The sequence below is a fragment of the Pelodiscus sinensis genome, chromosome 3, assembly GCF_049634645.1.
Source record: "Pelodiscus sinensis isolate JC-2024 chromosome 3, ASM4963464v1, whole genome shotgun sequence".
NCBI classification, from domain to species: domain Eukaryota; kingdom Metazoa; phylum Chordata; order Testudines; family Trionychidae; genus Pelodiscus; species Pelodiscus sinensis.
Genome location: NC_134713.1, coordinates 112,961,897 through 112,983,697, shown reverse-complemented (window position 1 = coordinate 112,983,697; position 21,801 = coordinate 112,961,897). Strand labels below are relative to the sequence as shown.

At 40.5% G+C, this 21,801-nt stretch overlaps 1 protein-coding gene across 9 annotated transcripts in view; it reads left to right on the top strand.

The window, feature by feature from the left end:
- The window catches only part of TAGAP (T cell activation RhoGTPase activating protein), a 103,956-nt gene extending 90,441 nt beyond the window's left edge, over positions 1 to 13,515 (top strand). For 4 of the 9 annotated variants that reach the window (XM_025180658.2, XM_014569536.3, XM_075924556.1 and 1 more), the window contains 10 exons: positions 1,954 to 1,995; positions 2,623 to 2,707; positions 2,809 to 2,862; positions 3,572 to 3,638; positions 5,317 to 5,486; positions 6,484 to 6,645; positions 7,142 to 7,251; positions 8,025 to 8,220; positions 8,863 to 8,980; positions 10,119 to 13,513. In XM_025180658.2, coding sequence (XP_025036443.2) covers positions 1,954 to 1,995; positions 2,623 to 2,707; positions 2,809 to 2,862; positions 3,572 to 3,638; positions 5,317 to 5,486; positions 6,484 to 6,645; positions 7,142 to 7,251; positions 8,025 to 8,220; positions 8,863 to 8,980; positions 10,119 to 11,398 — 2,284 coding nt within the window. In that variant the 3' untranslated portion in view covers positions 11,399 to 13,513. Of the gene's footprint in view, positions 1 to 1,953; positions 1,996 to 2,622; positions 2,708 to 2,808; positions 2,863 to 3,571; positions 3,639 to 5,316; positions 5,487 to 6,483; positions 6,646 to 7,141; positions 7,252 to 8,024; positions 8,221 to 8,862; positions 8,981 to 10,118 lie in introns of all 9 variants that reach the window. The other 5 variants (XM_025180660.2, XM_025180659.2, XM_075924554.1 and 2 more) reach the window with 2 other exon arrangements.
- Positions 13,516 to 21,801: the final 8,286 nt, after the last annotated feature.

The window sequence follows — 21,801 nt, the reverse complement described above, 5'->3', positions numbered from 1 at the left end:
TCTACTTGCCAGGTGTTGGTCTAACTCAGGGGTCTCCAAACTTTTCAGCCCGAGGGCCGCATTAACTATCAAACAGCAGTTCGGGGGCCGACTACACACTTGAGGTCCAAATAAAAAACAATCAAAACATGGATGTTGTTTTTAATTATTTATTTAATATTATTTTATTCAGTTATTATTTAATAACACATTGATACACTACACATGAACACCTGTATTAGTGTGAATGGTGAAATTGTTTCCTGGATGCCAAAATAGCAGACATTTCTGGCTTTAGATTTGTTGTCCCTAACATCAACAGTGACCTGAGATTATCATCGGACAAGTTTGTTCTCAAATTGTTCTTCACGTATTTCATTCTTGAAAATGTTTGTTCACACAGGTATGCTGTTCCAAAGATTGAAAGGTACCTTGATGCAAAAGTTTTGACATTAGGAAAGTCTTCCTTGGGCAAAAACTGGTAAAAACCCACCAGTCCTATTTTGAACTTGTCCCTAAGGAGGTCATTTGCTTGCAACTCAATGACTTCCAGCTGCAGTTCATCTGGGCAACTGGCCACATCTGCTTCAAATGGGTTTTGAAACAATCTCACTACTTCTGCCTTTGAATCCAAAAAGGTCTCCACGGGCCGGATGAGAGGGCCTCGCGGGCCGCATCCGGCCCCCGGGCCGTAGTTTGGAGACCCCTGGTCTAACTGATCACCATATTTACGGTCAGGAAGGAATTTTCCCTCTGAGTCAGATTGGCAGAGACCATGGCGAGCGGTGGGGGGGAGGGTCACTATGCACTGCAGCATGGGGCATTGGTCACTTACAGGTTTAATCTAATGCAAATGGAGACTTCTCTGTAATTTGGAGCCTTCCTGAAGGTTCTGCTGGACTGAAGGACATTGGCAGCCCATAAGATCATGGCAGGCCAGAGAGGAAGCTTTGGTAGCCCAGATCCACCCACAGGTCATATTTTGCCTGCCCCTGTTCTGTCCCCATTCTGATATAATCAGAGGCAGAGAAGTCACAGAAATAAGTGTAAGGCTCAGATTTATTTTTTATAAGAAGCTGCTGTTAAGGAAGGGCAAAGGGAGCTTTTACTGCATGTTTCTTGACTTTTATCAGCCTTATTCAATTCCCTTTTCATCATCTGGTTTTACTTTTAATAAATAGATTTACTTATCAATGCAGCTAATAACCACTTAGATTATTAACATGGAAAAGCCTTTAAAATTCAGATTTACCTTTCACTTTATATGCTCTGTATTTATCTTTTGAACTTCACTCAACTGGGACAATGAAAAACTCACTAGTCAGCTTCACTCTGTTTATTGTCACTCTTTAATCAATTTCATTTTTTTAGATTTTTCAGGAATTAGCCCAGTGCTGCCAAGGTTGTTGTTGTACATGTTTTAAAAGTTTCATTGTGTTTTTTTCAATAATACACAGAAACATATCTGTTGGTCTAAGGTGTTGTGAAAAGCTTGACAATCTAAACGTAGGGTCACATTTAACCAGATGCTGACTTTTTAATTGCAAGAGCTGTGGTCTCCTTCTTGGATGGGGGTGTTAAACAGTGCAAATTGCCCTTTAAAATTAATTTCATCCTGCCTACACTGCAGCATCCTTTTCACACATCCTACCTGGTGACAGTGACGTTACATGGAACCTTTACCTGCCAGATGACTCGTCTTTTCCGTGCATAACAGCTACAAAGTTTTAAAAAAATAAAAGCACTGTAGCTGCCCTAAAAGGAAAGAGGAAGCCAGAACTCTGAAGTGTCGGTCAGAGAATCTTGTCCTGCCCCGTGATGCTTCTTCCTGTCTCAGTTTGTGAATTTCCACCTTCAACCTACTCTCCGTTTATAATGCAACACATGTGAGGGTAGAACTGTTTAGTCTCCTTGTGTCACTGCAGTGGATTGTAGCAGCAGACAGAGTCATGCTGTTTCTCCTTTTCTCTACAGTTCGCTGGAGGTAAAAGAACTGTGGCTGGATACCATCCTCTGGTAAGCCCTGTTCTGTCTATAATATTCATTGTGTACATTTATTTTAGAGTTAGTGTAATACTAAAAATTTAAACTGCATAAATTATGCTCTGGAAAAAAAAGTCTCCCATTTGCATTGTCCCTGTTGTGCACAACTGATTGAACCAGTTTAGTGTCATATTTGGAAATTAACGCTGATGTAAGATTTGTGTTTTGTTATATGGTCTGGCTATCAGCATTTATCTACTCCTTGCAAGTATTGAAAGCAAAGAGTTCTTTTTTAAAGAAAGGCTTACCTATGATAAAAAGAAGTAGGTTTTGCCCAAGAAAGCTCATGATACGATCTACACGTTTTGTTAGTCTTTAAGGTGCTACTAGACTATTCGTTGTTTTTTAAGTTTTTCCTGTTATAGACTAACTCGGCTACCCCCTGAAGCTTTTTACCTATGATAGTTGTACTAAAAGCATTACAAATACAATTTCAAATCCATAATGATGTTCTATAGTTTTCTAAGAATAGAGAGATTGTTTGACTGCTTATTTCAAGGTATATTTTAAACAATATTTTGGATTGCAGTAGAGACACAAAAGAATGGTTAAATGTTTTGGTGGATAATCGTTATTTCTTTGTCCATTCATTCTGCACAGGCAAACAAAAGAAACCAAGGAAACCAGAATCACTAAAGTTCCATCAACTAAATTCCTAATGAAGGTGTTAGGTAGCTGCAATGCTGTAAGTGCATTTAATGAGCCAATTGATTGAATTTAGAAACATTCATTTTACAAATAATGTTGGAATAGTTTCTCACATTTTGTATTTGTTTTCTTTTTTAGCCAAAACCTCTAAATATCAACAATATGGAGTCTTTGATTGAGTGCCAGTCAGAGGTAAGCAATCCCTAACTCTATCCATTTCCTAATGTATGGTCATGTGCCGCGCCCTGGCAAACGTGGGGCCAGATTCTCAGATGGTGTAAATCAGCATCATTCTACTGCACTCAGTGGAGTCTGCTGATTTACACAAGCTGAGGATCCAGATATTGTCATCAATTGTGCCTCGTGTAGCTATTACTCCTAAAGATCAAATATGCAACAGTCATGATGTTTAAACTTAAACAAGCTTCAAAAAGAGACTGAATATATTTAAGGGTATCAAATATATCCAGAGTTATAATAGTTAATGAAAACATGTTGGAATGTCTCAGGGTTTAAGCAGATTTTGAACTATTAGAGCTCGGAATGAGCCCTATGTGGAAGGAAGAATATCCCACGTCTGCTTACTGAAGGGATCTTACACCTTCCTCTGAAACATCTGATGCAAACCACTCTTGGGGATGGGATAACGGACAATGTGGACCTTGGGTATGACCCAGTCTGCAAATTCCTATGTTCCTAATAACAACTTAAACTTATAGGACTGGATAGTTTTATGTCATACAGAGCCTTTGTTTAATTGTTGGACTGAATAGTTAACTGTGATGCTATGCATTTTTCATTTTGTACACAAAACATATCACAGGCTTTTGAGATACAGATGTGGTTGGCTGGTTTGGTTTTTTTAAGTAGCTGCTTCCTAACCAATTACCATTTATTTTAGGGAGATATCAAGAAATGCCACTTGATGGTGTCTTGTGATAGTGAAGATGGGCTTTGCCATCTGATTGGTGAGTTGTTCTGTGTGTTTGTTCGTTTTTTCAAAAAAAGTCCTCTTACATAAGTCTTGAAAGCTGGTACAGGCAGTCCCCGGGTTACGTACAAGATAGGGACTGTAGGTTTGTTCTTAAGTTGAATTTGTATGTAAGTCGGAACTGGTACATATTGTAGGGGAAACTCTAGCCAAACATTTCTCCAGAGCTCAGTTTTATTCTCCCACACCTCACTTCCCTCAGTCCTTTATTCTCAAGCTGAGGTGTCTGCTGAGAAAAGCCGCTCTGCATCTCCCTGGTCTGCTGGGGGGGGGGGGGGGCGGCGCGGCGCTAGCTTCGCGTCTCCCTGGTCTGCTGGGGGGAAGCAGCTAGTGCGGGGTTGCCTCACCCCGTTTGTAAGTAGGGATCCGATGTAAGTCGGATCCATGTAACCCGGGGACTGCCTGTACTTCTCCAAAACTAAAATTGTTTAAGATAGATAGATAGCTAGCTAGATAGATAGATAGATCGATCGATCTAGAAAACAGAGTTTGTTGTTAATTGATAATTATGCATTTTAATATCACATTATGTGACATCGTTTTTATCTTCATTTTGTCTTCATTATCAAGACTCTAGTAACACACATAGCAGATTTTCCATTTCAGTCTGAAGTTGGGATATTTGACTTCTGAAAAGAAGGCAGCTTGTTTAGAACACTCTCCCAGTTATACTTTATGGGAAAAACATATGCTTCAGTACCCCATGCTCCTCAAATTCACAACATGCTACCATGTTTAAGATCCAGGTTCAAATCCAATTATGGGAGATTTCGGAACCTCAAACAGCAGATGGCTAAAAATGTTGTTCTTATCCTCCAAGCATGTGTGCTGTGTTTTAGGCATCCCCTTGTGGCAGACTAGATCAAAATGTGAAGTCTAAGAGCAGGCATTGGCTAACTGAGTCCCTGCATTTGAGTTGCTGAAGCATGAACAGAGGGGATTGACATAGATATGGATACAAATACCCATTTGGACCTACCTTCTATTCAAACTAGTTGCCACAAAGTTGATAACTCATGGCTTACATCCATAGTTGCATCCAGTGGGCCAGCAACAACGCATATGCAGTTGGGCAGAGAGACACCCAACCCCAAGCAGAAAAAAGTCCATATCTACTAAAGTAAAAAGGCTCAGTGAGTGATCAATGAAAGGCATTGAACTCTGGCATCCATAAGATGCAAGATATGAAAGGAGGTGCTAGTAATCGATGTTTTGCAAGTTGCTGGAAAGAAAAAGGCCCCACTTCCATGAACCCACTAATAGGGCCATTAAGCAGGGTCAAATAATGTAGTAAAAGAAAATTTGTAACACTGCAAACCACAGATCTGGGACTATCAAATCAACCCAGAAAAGCAGTCCTTGGGCTGCATATTTTCCCGCAGTAAGTCTAATGCTAAGAGGAAACAGTGAGTGCAACACAGAAACAGGAAAATTGTTGTTTTACAGGGATAATCAGGGTGTTACTGTTTAGTGATTTGTTTCCTTGATAACTTAGCTGTCTTTCAGGTTAGTTTTGCTCCATTTAGTATGTGTCCTTGTTTTAATATGTATGATTGATATTATTTCCTGTGTCATAGAGCATACCATCTCATATCCACAGTAGCTTTCTCACACTGACTTCTATCTTATTTTTGTTTTGCTTTTGCTTGTAATAGATGGTAATAAAAAAAGAAAGAAGGTGATCTCATGGCCCTTTGCATTGAGATGGAACTCTACTGCATCAGAATCTTCAGGACATTTAGAACCTGATCTAAAGACCTCTCTGTTTGATCAGCCTCTGTCAATTGTCTGTGGTGAAGACGACACACTCCCCAAACCTATACAGGTAAGCAAACAGCTGGTAGAAGAGTCGTTTAGTACTTCTTATGTGTAATGAGGATCAGTATGTCCTACTGGTTAGGGCTCTAGACTAGTATTCAAAAAGCCTCTAAAAACATTTGTAAAGTGTTTTGAGATCTACCAATGAAAAGCACTGTATAAGTGCTTCATATTAATATTTGTGTGCACATAATAGTGCTACTTAGCAAGATAGGAATTTTCCTCTGTTCTAGAAAAGCCCAGTCCTTCAACTCCCATTGTCTTCAATGAGAATTACCCATGAGGATTGCAGAAATAAGAGCATTTTAAAAACTGCATGTATTAGACCATCAAAAAGCAGTAGAACAGCTATAAAGTTCAGGGTGCTATAGAGGCTTCATTGAACTTACTATGGAAAGGGGGGGGGTCATCAAGAGTTCAGATTCAAATCCAAAGCTTAAGGGTATCCAGATGGGAGGGGTTGGATTCAGCCCCTGCAGCTTGTGTTAGAAATGTGGTCCACTGGTAAGGGAGTCAGGAAAAGCGAGTTACTTTCTCGATCATGTCATTGGCTGCTTTATATTGAGAAAGTCATTTCACCTTTAAATTTTTTTAGAAGCCTAAAGATGTTATGAGTCACATAATTATCTGACAAAACCATACAGCTTTTGAGCAAACACCTTCTGACCAACACAAATGGTTCCTCATTAACACAAAGGAAGCATACATTGAGGTTTTTTTAAAATAAGCTTGACTGGGCATTGACTATGGAGGAGGGGACAGAACCATCAGGGCCTAATTCATCTCTTGCTGGAAATCAGGAATAACACCAATGAAACTGAGGAGGCAAAGCGAGAGAAAAATCAGGCCCTTAAAGTGTAACATTGCAAACTCACACTAGATGGCATCTCACTTTTAAGAACAGTGCAGCTCCCAGTTAAACATTAAAATACAGTATATCTATCTTTATGCCCTATATGGCCGCCTTTACCATTTTCCCATTCCTGTATGTGTGTTTCCTATAGGATATCCTTACTACACTGTACTTGAAAGGACCTTTCACTGAAGGAATATTCAGAAAAGCGGCCAATGAAAAAGCACGCAAGGAATTGAAGGAAGAACTGAATTCAGGAGGAAAAGTTGACTTGAAAAGCAAACCTGTGCATCTGTTAGCAGTGGTCTTTAAGGTAAATTCACCTGATCTTTCGCTGTCAAAGTAGATTTCTAACAGGAATTGGAAAACTAGTAACTAGAACAGATCCTAACCTGGAACTGAAATGAAAACCAAAGTGAAGCTATGCTAAACTTTTTAAGCTTCAGAAAAAAACTGATAACCCTGTCCATTTCTTATTTCATTTTTCTGCCATTGACTTGCAATTCCTATGTGATCCTAGACAAGTCACCTTATGGTCTCACTTTCCCCCATCACCACCACCAGAAAATGTGGATAACTATATTTTATTTTTCTTTGTGAAGCACTTCATGTTTTTTGTATATATTTATAGAACACACATGAAAAGTTGTGTGTATATGTATGTGCCTCATTTACCATGTAGCTAAAATTGTTGAGCATTGTGCTGAATCAAAGTAATGATCATAATCAAAAGGCAAGAAATGTCTTTATATTCATTCCATGGTAAATGATATTATCCAAATGCTGATCCAAAGATCTCTTCATTGTAGGATTTCCTCCGAAATATCCCACATAAACTGCTCTCATCTGAACTTTATGATGAATGGATGACAGCAATGGAGAAGCAGAGCAATCCTGACAGAATTGAAGGATTGAAAGAGTAAGTTTTACAGTCAGTCTCGTTGATATGAAGACTCCAGATCCAGTGACTTTCCTGGAAACATTTCCATTTCTGTCATTTGTAGAAACTTGGTGCATCTCCTCCAGTGATTAATTTTGGAGTGAAGATGGCACAGAACAACATTTCTCTGGTGACAATATTTCCTAAATGAATTTGAGATAGATTTAAAAAATAAGACCTCCAGAAGAATGAAAAAAGCAAGCTTGGAATGTTTTGGTGATTAAGGCTGTACATCAACAGTGGACAGTCATTTGGGGCCTCATCCAAAGCCCATTGAAGTCAATGGAAAAATGTCATTTAATGTCAATAGGATTTTAACTTGATCCTGGGAAAACAAAGGAAAATTTGTCATTCTTCTGGGGGGAAAACAGAAAAATGTAAATTACAATTAAAAACTTATTTATATGAAATAACTGTAAATCTACGAAACATAACTTTAGCAGTGTTAATAATCAATATTATTGAATTTCTCCAGTGATATTTCTAGATTGGATATAATTTATTAGCATTGTTAATTTATTGATAAAGTGCAGTATTCTACTGCTTGCTTACTGGTCAAGACCTTATGGTTAGCCACGTAGTCAGCTGCTGATGGGGATTTTTGAACGGTAGTTTTGTAAAAACAATTAAAATAATCACGTTCCTCTTTTTAGGGGAAGTGTCGGCCCAGCATGAGCTCAACTGAAACTTGTTCACATAAAGAAGAGGTCATTGTAACCTGCTTAATTTTGCATTTTTTTCATGTTTCTTAGGGTTGCAGACAAATTACCACGGCCAAATCTTCTCTTGCTTAAGCATTTGGTCTTCGTGCTTCACCATCTCAGCAAAACCTCTGACGTCAATCGGATGGATTCCAGCAATCTTGCTATCTGCATAGGTCCAAACCTGCTGACTCCAAAGCAGGATGAGACCTTACCACTCGAAGTCCAGAAACAGCTGAATGACAAGGTTAGTTTGTCTTCCCTCCTCTGTTATTCCCCAGTGTTCTCACCTTGCCTAATCAGTCCTTTACCATTACTATTTGCCTTCAAAATCAAAGCAAGGCATCGCTACCAATCATTTCTGACTCAACCCTTCACTGAGCTGTTCAGAAGCAGGTCTTCAAGTCTCCTTGTCTCATCATCTACACTGAACAAATAAGATAGCTTAGCATACACGCAATTCATCTTTCCAGGTTCTGAAGACAAATGTACTGAACACGTATATATCAATAAAATACACAGTGTACTTATATTTCATGTACACACATACAATTTGAGTTGGAGTCTACAACAGAGAATTAAGTCTTGTTAGATGAATCTGGGCAGATCCATATAACCATAGGTTCAGGACCCTTATTCCAATGTGGCCGATTATGCATCCTGAAGTTAACATTTGCATAAGTCCTTCATTGTTCAGCATGGATCTGTTCAAAGATACCTTGCTGGAATTCTTTATAAATGAGTGGCTTAACCTAACATTGTAGCAGTTAAAATAAATTAGTTAGCATGGATCTTAAACTGCAAAATAAAAACAAAATTAGTGCCAGTTATGTTATACAATTGCCAGTTGAAATATTTTGATTAACAAATACTTATTTTATTTGCACAGGTTAAGACATTAGTGGCATTCCTCATTGACAACTACTTTGAAATATTTGGGGAAGATATATCTTTGCTCTTCAGTCCATCAGCTGATGATTCACTAGAATACACAGACAGTTCCACAGGTACTGTGATGTGTTTATGTACTTTACATATTGCATGTAGTGGACCCCCTCCAGATTTGGATAAATAGCATCCCTGTCTGTATTTATGCATGGTATCTGGTCTATCATGTTTATCTTAAAATGCATTAAGATTGTATTGAAAGTGCAAAGATTTTTTTTATTGAAGCATGTTTTATATGTAGGAAGTAACTTACAATGACAATAGCCCACAAGGCTGCATTCATTCCCAGTGCCAAACATCAGCTGCTCATACAGTTTATAAAATCATAATTATTCGTAGCCTCTCATAGGCCTCTATGCTGCAAGGTGCTGTGTGCCCTCGGTTCCCATTGAAGTCAGTAGGAATAGAGGACACTCAGCATTCGCAGTGTTGAGTCCATAATGATCATTAAATGTCCTCTTAGTGTAACTTCCTGAGGTCCAAATGTCACCCTCTCTACATGTGTACCTTCCAATGGTGTCACATCCAAGGGCTGAGTTCTTACCTTATGTCTGTTTCATTACTGGCAGCTCTGTAAACTATCAAGGAGGGGATGGTTCCAGGGCCTTATCCCAAGCTCTCACAGAGCATGCCCAGTGTTGCTTGCTGTCCCTTTCCAAAGTCCATCCGAGCAGCTGCCTGAGGCCAGCTCCTTCCCTAAGTTAAAATAGTTGCTCAATCCCATAGATTTTAAAATGACCCTCTATCCTTTTTGATATAAAAGAATTAAGAAGATTGTTCATAAAAAGAACAATGAACATTGAAACAAATGTGCCATATTTGGAAGCTATAGAATATAGCAGTAGCTCATAGGAGTTTCTTCTTTTCTGTTTGTTTTCTTCTATCCCCATTCAGAAAATTGTTTACCTACCTTTTTCCCTGTTTAGCCCCCTTACAAATATTATGCTTCAGTTAGTTGGGTATACACCTGAATTTAGTGAATTTGTCAGATAAGAATTCTTGAGATGTTAGACTGAATTTCATGGGTCAGATCCTCAACTGGTACAAGGAGATGTTGTTCCACTGGAGTCAGTGTACATCAGCTAAGGATCTGACCCTGTAATTATCAATAAATGGAGATCAGTACATCAAAATAGTTATTTTCATGTTGGTTTTGCTCAGCATGTAATGTACTAACAATTTCTTCCTCTCCCACAGAACTGTTATCTCCCACTCAGCAAAATGACTCTGCTTACGACAGCACTGACCCTGAGGCTGAATGCAGTTCCAGCATCTCTGAAATCAAGCCGCTCCAGAAGGCCACAGGGAGAACCGCTAGCCTGCGCTGCAGAGAGACACAGTGCCAAAAACCACAGGGCCTCCCCGCCTTTGCCTCTTCACTGACTGTTTTTAAAAAATCCATAAGCACACAGGATAGGAGATACTCTGAGCCAGACATGTCCTTGAAGGACTCTCTTGAAGGCAAAATAAGGAGCCAGAAGCTAACCAAAAGCGAGGATAACTTCACCATCCAGCAGGAACAGCTGGGGCTGCAAGGTCAAGAATTGGAAAAGCAACTGCCAGGGCAGTTTTTTCCTGGAAGTCGCTATAGGAATAAAAAGCCACCCCACCTAAGTGTGAAAACAAATTTGCCATCAGAATTATCAAGTGGATCATTGCCAAAAACATCCTCCAGCTGTTCCTTGGATAGCTCCTTATCCAATTCTGATTGCTCTGTCTTTACCAGCTCACCATTAGTTTCTCCTTCCAGCCCCAAGAGAACCTTCTTAACCAGACCCCAGTCCTTTTCTACCAAGACTGCAGATGAAATTGCTAACCCCAACAGAGAGATCAAAAAACACTCCATGTCATTTTCAGTTGTTAGCAAGAAAGTGCTTACAAAAACCCAAAGTTGGGAGCCTGGAAAAACCATGTGCTTTCAAAGAAGCAGCTTCAAGCAAAACTCAAAGAAAGAAAATCAGTTTTTACGCAGAACAGTTGAGGAACCCTGTACCATCAACAGCAAACAATTGCCTGTGGTACCTCAAACAAGGTCTTCTTTCAGGTCAGCTGATGAGGTGTTTAGAGAAGTGGACCAGAAAAATCCCGGCAAACCACCATCATATGAAGAGGCTACTAAAAACTGCCTAGCTGCTAAGGTCCCTTCATACAGTAGCTTAACAGTTCAGAATATGAGAGCAACTGTGTCAAAACAAGACTCTTTTTCTCCTCATCCATGTCTCAGCAATGGAGGGGTTACAACAGAGGCTCTACCTTGTGACAGACATTTTGTGGTAAATGATTCTCGGGGACAAACTGAAACTATTGACATTGCTGTAAATTCCCGGGTAAGTTTACCTGTAACCCCTGGAGTTTATCGTCTTAGGACTATGTCTGAGTCCTATCAAAAGAACAAACAAGAGTGTCTGATTCGACGATGCAGTCAGCCAGTCTTTGAGATTGACCAGATCAAATATGCTAAGGAATCCTATGTTTAAATAGACTGTGTGCTCTCAATACAATGTACAAAGTTAACGTGGTATAAATAGATATCTTGCAAAACATTGTCCACAACATTTTACTTTAAAAGGACCAAGATTAAGCTAGCTTGACGCGAACACTTCTTTTGTATAAAGCTTTTCGGAAACTGAATGTCAGCTTAATGTATTGTGTTTTTCCAGCTTTGAGTGTGTGTGGTGCATTATAATGTTGAAAAAGTGTATATATTGCACATATTATGTTACATTGAAAGAAAACAGAAGGAATGCTAAAGTTATGTGATAAACCATGTTGTTTTTCTATACTTCACAGTCACTTTCAAGGCTGGGGGGGCCAAAACTTAACCCACTAGCCTTTTCTCCTATAGACATATGAAAGCATTGTGTAATTTGCTGTATGTTTTTTTCCGATAACACAATCTATCAGTCTCAGAACATGTTCCATCATCAAGTCCAGTCTCACCCTCGCCTAACGGAGGACTGCTCCTCACAACATATTTTTCTAGAGCTCTGTCTGGTTTTAAATGACTCAAGCAATGTTGTTTCCACCACTTACCTTGGGATACTCTTTCACATGCTAATAAACCTCACTCTTATGAAGTTGTTCCTACTATTCACGCTACATTTCCTTTCTCTTGATTTTTACTTCATCACTACTAGTTATACTACTATTTCCCCCCAAACAACCTGATAGCTCTTTGAAACCTACCTTGAAGAACATTGTAATTATATAACATACTAGTCAGTGTCTTTTAATCTTATACACATGAAAATGACTGGAAGTGTAATGTGTTTTCACATGTATTAGCTCATATTTTAAAAGCACTTATCTCCAGTTTATGATTCAATGCTTTGAATCAAGGCTGAGGAGACTTTTTGGTTTTTACTCCAATGTAGTTTCACTACAATAAAGCACTTTTTTTCTGCATGACTAAATTGTTATATTTTATTTTGTGGTCTCTCTTCTTATAAATATTCACACACTATCTCCCTAATGTGACATACCCAAATAACAGAATAGCAACTAGCTGCTAATTATTGCTTGTCATTACTACTGTTATTGCAGCTTTCAAAAATTGAGAATTACATTCTGAGGGCCAAATTCACCTCTACCAAGGAACCAGGTTATGCTGGCACAAAGCAGCATTAGTTATGGGTAGCGGTAAGGGCTGCTACTGTGGGAAAAGTTGGTAACATTTGCCAGAATGTTGGTGTAGGCAGGGAGATGCCAGAGTGCTGAGTCAGCTGCATTCCAGAGAATCTACCCCTACAATGCTCTCAGGAATTGCCAAATTTTGCGTTACAAGTCACATGAAAATTGGTGTTTTACCTGAAGTTCTAGCTCCTGGACACAACCTTTCATTTGTAAAACCTTAATATTCTAGCACAACGATGGGCAACCTAGGGTAGTGAGTGGGCTGCATGAGTGGCCCTTCTTCATCTCATTGGGCTGCAAGATAGTTGTAACCAAGACAGTCGTAGTTTTGCTAACTACAGTTGTAACCAAGAAGAAGGTAGTTTTGCTAACTACATTTGCATACCTAGAATTTGTGGGGTGTGCTGATTGAATCATAGCAGCACTTGGATTGGATAAAGAGGAATTATACAGCCCTCATAGTCAATATATACAGTCCACACACACCTTACTTCACGTGCCCTTGCTTTACATGCTTGTCACTTTAGTAATACTTATGCTGCATCTAGACTGGCAAGTTTTTCTGCAAAAGCAGCTGCTCTCAATTCCAGGGCCCAGATCCATTCCAGTCTTGGGCTGCCATACCAAACAAACTCCAAGGCTGCAACATGCTCAGTCACGCTGTGGAGATGGCACGTATGTGGGTCCGTCACAGCAGAAGTTATGAGAGGTTTGGGAATGCTCAGCGGGGACAGAACCTTGAGATTTTAGCTGCTAGTCTGTACTGATCTTGTGTAAACTGAAATTATTCAAAAGTTCATGACAGCTAAATTTTGGCAGCTTTTCACAAGAACACCTAAATGTACATCCCTCGCATACAAATCACACCCTGCCAAATTTCAAGTCCCAACCCCAAAGCATAGGGATGCTAAAGTTTTTCAAACAAAAGATCATAATTTTTTAACATGGGCAAAAAAAATTTATTTTCCCTAGCCTTGGTTTCAAAAATGACTGGAGGGGGGTTGGGCTGAAATGTTCCAAAAAATTTGGAAAGCACAGAAAACTTCATCCCAAATGGTTAAAGTTAAGCAAAGTTAGAGGCAAAACAGTGTCATATAATGGGAAGTACTGGGAAACTTTAATGATAAGTGGTTCTACCAATCCCACATTGATATTTAGATTAGATTATAGATATGCACACACTTTTACAAAGGCTATATAAAATGTTTTTTCAAACACTGTTAAAGGAATGTTAAAACCAAAATTAATCTTGGCCAACTTGAGAAGATACACTGTTATGTCCACATACACTGAGATGAGAATCATTCAACCCAAAATTGCTTGGTCCAGAATTCATAGTCATTCTTTCCCACCATAGCCAACCTAGTGGGAGCCAGCAGAGGAAGAGAAGACACATACATGCATATGCCAAGCAGCAATTTCTAGGTCATGGAAGGGAAAAAAACAAATATTCACGAAGTCCAATAAATATCTAAACTGAGACCTGGAGCTTAGCTGGAAAGCATTGTGTGCTCCATCCTACAGCTCTGTAGTGATCCTCTATAAGCCATATAACTTCCCCAAAATGATTCCCAGAGCATATCTTTTAGAAAAGCAACCAATCTTGATTTTAAAATATCTACATGGGGAACAAATATTAATAATGAAGTCTTCTATCTGGCAGCAAAAAGTATAACACAATCCAATGATTAATTATTCTCATTATCAACAAGCTACTCTTTCTTTCCAGTCTGAATATATCTAGCTTCAACTACCAGCCACTGAAACTTGTTATACCTGTCTGAAAGGATCGTTACTGATTAATAGTACAGCATGGAGACATTTGTAGTATGTAATTGCATCATCCCTTAACCTTCTCTTTGTTAAATTAAATAATTCAACCTCTTTGAGTCTATCAATATAAAGCACATTTTCTAGTCTTTTAGACATTTTTATGGCTGCTGTCTGAACATTCTTTTTGAATTTTTAGCATCAGAACTGGAGGCAATGCCAAACACAGAAGTAAAATAACCTCCCTATCCTATTTATGTATCCCAGATTTGCATTAGTCCATTTGACCACAGCATGTCACGGGGGGTTCATGTTCAGGTGATTATCCACCACAACTCCCAAATCTGTTTCAAAAACAAGGAGTCCTGTGACACATTAAAGACTAACAGATTTATTTGGCCATAAGTTTGTGGGTATAAACCACTTTGTCAGATGCATACGTTTTACAATCTTTTTCAGTCGTTGGCTCCCGGGATTGAATCCTCCATCTTGTAAGTGTGACCTACATTTTTTGTTCCAAATGCATACATTAACATTTAGCCATATTAAAATACATATGTTTTGCCTGTGCCCAGTTCACTAACTAAATTGCTCTGAATCTGTGATTTGTCCTTTTTATTATTTACCACTACCCAGACTTTAGTGTCACCTGCAACCTTTATCAATGGCAATTTTATGTTTTCTTTCAAGTCATTAATAAAAATGCTAATAGAACCAAGAACTGAAAACTGTCACTGAGAGACTCACTAGCAGTATAGCCGTTTGATGATGATTCCCCTTTTACAATTACTTTTTGAGACTTATCAGTTGATACACATTCAATGAATTAAAAATACCTATGCTAATTTTATATCATTCTAATTCTTTAATCAAAATACCATGTAGTACCAAATACAGGCAGAATGTGCTTCCAAAAGGAGCTCCTTGCCTTCAACAGGACTTTTTGCAGCTAAAAAGGTTCCCCCTCACCTTGGATGCTACAGAACTGGGTGCTATAGAAAACCCAAAGATAAATAAAAATTAGAGTGATATCACAAGCCACTTTTTCTTTATCCTCACCAAAGCAATGTCATCTTGTACCATGATCTTTGGGACCTTTCCTATTATGTTTTGCTCTTCTCTGAGACAAGGCATTGTCAGTATAATGAAGCACACCACTTCTTGCTATCTGTCCAGTCAGAATCATGGAGTAAAAGTTCTCTATAAAATTCTTAATACTGGTGGATTCTACTTTGGAATAACAACTCCATATTTGGCTTGTCTACGCTTGCCCCTTTTTCCTAACATTTTCCATCATGGTTACTGACTCCACATCTCTAACAGTGGAAGCAAAATAGCCCACTAGTGCTTCCCCTACACTTGCGGCTTCTTGCGTGAGAAATATGCAAATTAGGCTAAGCGTGGACTATCGCCGAGCCTCTTTTGCATACCTAATGAGCCATTTTTGCAGAAAAAGCTCTCACGCCAGAAGGAGCTGTCTACACTGCCCCTTCTTGCGCAACAAAAGCCCTCTTGTGTAATGCCATTATTCCTGAAAATAATCGGCGTAGTGGCATTGCACAAGAGGGGTTTTGTTGCACAAGAAGGGGCAGTGGAGACAGCTCCTTCTGGCACAAGAGCCTCTTCTGCAAAAATGGTGGCTCATTTGGTATGCAAATGAGGCTCAGCAATATTCCATGCTTAGCCTCATTTGCATATTTCTCGTGCAAGAAGCCGCGAGTATAGACATAGCCATGAAGACCTATCTTTGGCTTTCAATTACTCTAACTCTGCTCAACACAGATGTAAATAATAAAAGGGTGGGAGTCTAATAGTGTTACATTCAGTAGTGTTTTACAGTACTACTATCCAGGTTTTATTCATACCTAGTCCCTTTTGAACCTAACCATATTAACAAACAAGTTTCTTATTTTGATAAATTGACTGTGCTTTGAAAATTAATTCTCTTGGATTTTATCACTAGAAAGGGATTAAGTCCAAGAAGTAGGGTTTGTAGGTTGTTTACTTTACATGATACATTACAAAAGAACTCTACATCCTGCACTGACAAAGATCCATAGACTTTTAAACACGCTATTATTGGAGAACCTAACATCATGCTTCAGGCTCAACAAGGACTCTCTTTGGATAGCCTACACTGCAATTTAAAAACCCACAGCTGGCTCGTGCCAACTGATGCAGACTCACAGATACTTGGGCTAAGGGGTTGCTTAATTTTGGTGTCAATGTTGGGGTTAAGGTTGTAGCCTAAGCTTTGGGATTCTCCCACATCACAGGGTTCTAGAGCCTGGCTACAGCCCAAGCCCAAATTTCTATGTAACCCACACACCTTGTGGGTGTGGTTCACTGTCCCATGTAGTGGCACTAAGAAAGACCACTTACAACAAGAGCTAAGAACAAGTGAGCTCTCCACCTTAAGTTGTGAGCCAGCTGCCTTTATATCTCAAGCTGTAGATGCTCATGTACTAAGCTCCAAAGGTCCTACCTATGAATCTGCCTGGTAGCAGTTACATCTACACAGCAATTAAACAGCCTCTTAGCACAACCCAAGGTCAACTGGCATAAGCCAGCTGTGGGCTTTTAACTGCAATGTACACACCCCCTCTGTGATGGAATCAAAGTACTTCATAGATCCGTGGTCACCAACCCGTCAATCGCAATCGACTGGTCGATCGCGAGGCCTCGACCAGTCAATCACAAGGCGTTCAGGCAACCCCATTTTCCCCCCACCCCCGAGAAGTCCCACTACCTACCTCTAGTGTAGTACCGGCTTCCCGCGGGGTGGATGGAAGTCCTGTCTGAAGCCCGCATCACTTCGCAGGAGCGGGGAGGGGTTATCCCCGGGGCAGGCTCCCGCAGGTGTTTGGCCCCGCCGCGGGAGGGGGGGTTGGCCCCAGGGCAGGCACGCGAGGCGTTTCCCTGCCCTGTGGGGGCGGGGGGAAGAAGGGGGAGTCAGGCCTGGAGGAGGCATGTGCTGGCTTCCCTCGGGGGGGGGGGGAATCCTGGGAGGAGGCAGATGCAGGAGACTCTCTGCTGCCATTGGCACCCTGTCCCCACTCCCCAGACCCTACTCCCCTGTCCCCAGCTACAGAACTCTGTCCCCATTCCTGTCCCCACTCCCCTGTCCCCAGCTACAGAACTCTGCCCCCATTCCTGTCCCCATTCCCTGAACTCTGTCCCCACTGGCACCCTGACCCCTGCTGCAGAACCCTGTCCTCTGCCCTCCCAGCAGCCTGTTCCCTCTCCCCTGCCCCCAGCCACAGAACTCTGACCCCACAAAATGTATAATTATAAATGCTTCATTTTAGATTTAAATAGCATGAATAAAAAACAGACCATTTATTTCATACTTATAAACACATGATTTTAATTTTTATATCGCATAATTTAAAAATAAACTGTTTAGCAGTGTGTAAGTAAGGGTTGGGGATAGCAAGTGATGGACAGGTGGATAATAGAGAGGGTGGGACTTCAAGGAAGGGGCAGGGCTTCAAGGAAGGGCGGGGCGGTAGATCTTCGCCTGTTCTGGGATTTAAAAAGTGATCTTGGGTGTAAAAAGGTTGGAGACCACTGTCATAGACCAATACACACTCCATTGAACTGTGAACTTAAATGAAGCCAAGTGTTTTTTCAACATTTTCCTAACTGAGATTGGGATCTCCATAAAATGTTGATTAGAAAGGGGTGTCAAAGTCAGACAGGACTCACAGATTTGTCAGACCGCTCTGTTTATTAGCAAAGCCGCTCTGCTAAATGCACCCAGAAAGTGTGAGTGAGTACCATACAAGGTTCAAACTCCTTGATTTATACAGTCAAAAGAAAGCCAAGTTAACAAGATTAAAAGAGAGGCAAAACTTCACATGATTAGTATGAGGCTAGTCAAGTGTCTTCATTTCCACATCAAGCACACAGCAATCTCCTGTCCATATCTCCCTGGTTATCTCACTTGTTTTCTGCCTAGCACCTAGCGTTCTTTTTCCTATTATCCCAGGCCCACCTGGCTAGCACTCTGATCTACATACTTACAAACAACATTAACACACTTTTCTCCTTCCTGTTCAGGGACAAACAGTATTCCTCCAACTTATTCAATTATTACAGCATAATTCATCTTTCTCTTACAGTATAATTCTTTCTACTTTCACAGGGGTCTGAGAAACTAAGTTTTCGACTAGCTCCAAACACAAATTTATCAAACGTGCAAAACTATGCTTACCCAGGTTTCCAGCATACATTCATATGTGCTGCTGAAATTTTAAAAAGGCAAGTGCTTTTCTTTGCATCGGTACAGCATACCTTTTTTGGGAGCACTCACTGCTTTTCCCCAGGACATCCTCTAGCCAACTGTGCTAGCTGGAAGCCCACTCAGGACATGCGGCAATTAAAGGGGCCCCAACCTTCCAGGCATTTTTTTTTTTTTTGGCTCAACAAATTTTTATCAATTTTTTTAAACCATCTGGCAACCCTAGTACTAGCACTTTTTTTTTTTTAAACAAAAAAAAAAAGCACTGCATAAAACCATGCTTTTATCATAGTAGTCTCTCCCAATCTAAGGCTTCACAGGCTTCCATTACCAATATAAAGAAGTACAACATAAAACAAAAATTATTTTACACCCCAAAGGAAAACCCCTGTGTTATTTTTAGACAGACACCAGGAGTTGCTGTTCTGTCTCCAATCAGTTCTGCTTTTGCTGCCTGACCTCTATATCACATCTATGCTGTCACTGTTTGACTGCACATCAGGATATGCTCATGCCTAAAGATGCCAACTATCTAATCCCACAAACCTAAAGACCCTTACCCACCACTTCCCAAAGCCGCACCTTTGTCCCACCCCTTCTCTGAGGAAGAACCAGGAGGGTTGGCAACCCTGCTCTTTCCCTTCCCTCCCTCCTTTGCTCACTCTCCCCAACCATCACTTACTTTCACCAAAAGTACAGGAGACAGTATGCACTCTGGATGAGAGTTTGGGAGCAGGCTCTGGGAGGGAATTTAGGTGTACGATATGAACTCTGGGCTGGGGCAGAGGTGCAGGTGTGAGTCAAGGGTCTGGCATTTACCTCGGGTTGCTCCTTATAACAACCAGCACTTCTCCTGGTACCCACTGCCAGAGGGGAGGGGTCAGAGGGTCTATGCTGCCCATAGGGAACATCCTTGCAGCTCCCATTGGCCTCAGTTCCCAGCCAATAAGATCTGCACTTGGAGCAGCATACAGAGACCCCTTGACCCAGGGACTGCAGGACTGGTGCCAGCCACTGCTGAAAGCAATGCAGAGTGAGGGCAGGCAGGAAGCCTTCCTTAGCCCCTCTGTGCAGCCAGACTGTTAGCATCCAAAATATCCCAGTTTGGTTGAAGTAGCCTCAGGGAAATAGGGCCTGATTCCAGGATACTCCCAGTGAAACCGGGAGGGCTAGCAATCCTGCTTACACCACACCCACAGGCTGCAGATCACAGTTTTAGGCAGCCTGCAACTGCACCTGAGCAGAGCTCTTGTCTCAGAGAAGGAAACTCTTGCCCTGTTGAATACTACACAGGGTAGTGACAAAAGCACTCACATATCTCAGTAATGAGGCCAGTACAAAAGTCTAAACACATAAACTAGGCACCTGAGAGGAGTAGCAGGCTCTAGAAGAAAGACTAAACATGAATATCATGGCATACTGGCCTCCAATGGCCTACCAAGTCATACTGCTGCATTCCAAGAGCCTACCAGAACACAAAAGGACACAGAAGAATAGTTCCCTTCCACCACAGGGAACTGAAGGTGGGAAATGCCACAACAATTTGGGACAAAAGGGGAATAGAAAGTTGCACTCTCACATCTCATGCACAGATGAAAGCTGCAGCGGAGTAGAGTAGACACATTCCCTGATCTGCAGAGGATTTAAAACTGAAACTGAAGATTGAACACCTACTCTCCTTTTCCAGAAAAGTCAATCTCAATGATTCACTGGAGAAAAACATGACTGCCTAAGAGTTGTCTGGCATCTTATTCTTCTATCAACTGGATTTCCCTTGAGAACTTTATTTACACAGACTTTCCAAAAAAAAAAAAAAAAAAAAAAAAAAAGTTCACCTGCATCACACTGACACACAAAACCAACACACAAAAGAAACTTGAGTTGATCACACTGTCAAAGCCTTCAAAGCAAGTGTTATTTTCACAGTCGCTACTTTCTAGCAAGTCTCTTCCTGAGACTAATGAACAGAAAATTAAGGATAGAAAAAAATGTAAAGCTGCCAAGTAATATGCACTCATTCTCCCACTTCACTACTAATACTGCAAAATTGATTAATAGAACTACTTCCTCACTACTTTCACCCCTTATGGTCACTTAGACCTTGTCAAAGTGGATGACAAATGCTATCTTTCTGTTCCACTCCCTTTGCACAGATCTAAGCAACCACATGAAGTGCATGGAAGTAGAGAAACTGGTTCTCCAGTTAGGGCCTACTACAGCAGAACTTAGTTTGAAGACAACCTAAGGAGTACAGCTGGCCTGCAGTTTGGAAGAATTAGTGAACTGGCTCTTAAGCCCCGCAGCAGTTCAATGGTAACTCAAAGCATGGTTGGGATATTTTTGTGCCTATTTACTGCTAGCCTTTTTGTGCCTATTTACTCTAACCCTTAGCTGTGGTTCCTAATTAGCAACTTCTGTGTTAGCTGCTCTAACCAATGGGAATGATCACCTATGTCATTGTGACTGACACAGTGAAGATTTAGATATTCTGTCCTCACAAGTGTTTCAAACCTATAAATAACAAAGTCCAGGTGCAGATCACATTATTATGCATAATATCTCCATTAATTGTTGTTAGAAACAGTAACTCCTAATTCTACCATATACTTCTCCAGCAAGGCCAGTTCTGACAGGAAACAGGAAACCCACAGTACTCTCTGGTTTCTCAGAATTTTATTCAGTCAGGGCTTATCTCCTGTGTCATCAGAACAATGTGTGACTACCCTCTAGCAGAACTTTTTAAGGCCTACAGTTCAGGAGAGGCAATTGCAGTTTAAATAATAACAATCTACTTGGTTTACAGGCTCTATCATTTGAAAGTCAAGATAATCCCTCTTGTGCATTACTCTCTCATCCACACACACCCAGTTTCAACTCTCCCTGGATTTGTCCTCTGGTTAGACTACAGGATAGATATATCCACTGGGAACTCAGACATTATCTAATTATCTCTGTGTTTTTCTATGGAGCCTATGCTTCACTGCTGTTTAAAATTAACCTTTCTCAGTTTCTGTGGTAAGTGTTTTGATTCAAATCTCCTTGTCAGCTTGGGTGCAGCTGGTTCTGAATTCTTCATATTTTCCACAAAGGAGAGAGGACATTCTCTAGGCACTTGTGACAAATAATAACTCAAAGTACAAGCATGTACTGGGCTGCTGAAACAGTTTTTATAGTGGGGGTCCTGAGAGCCATTAAACCAAACTGTAAACCCTATATCTACTGCAAACCACTTCT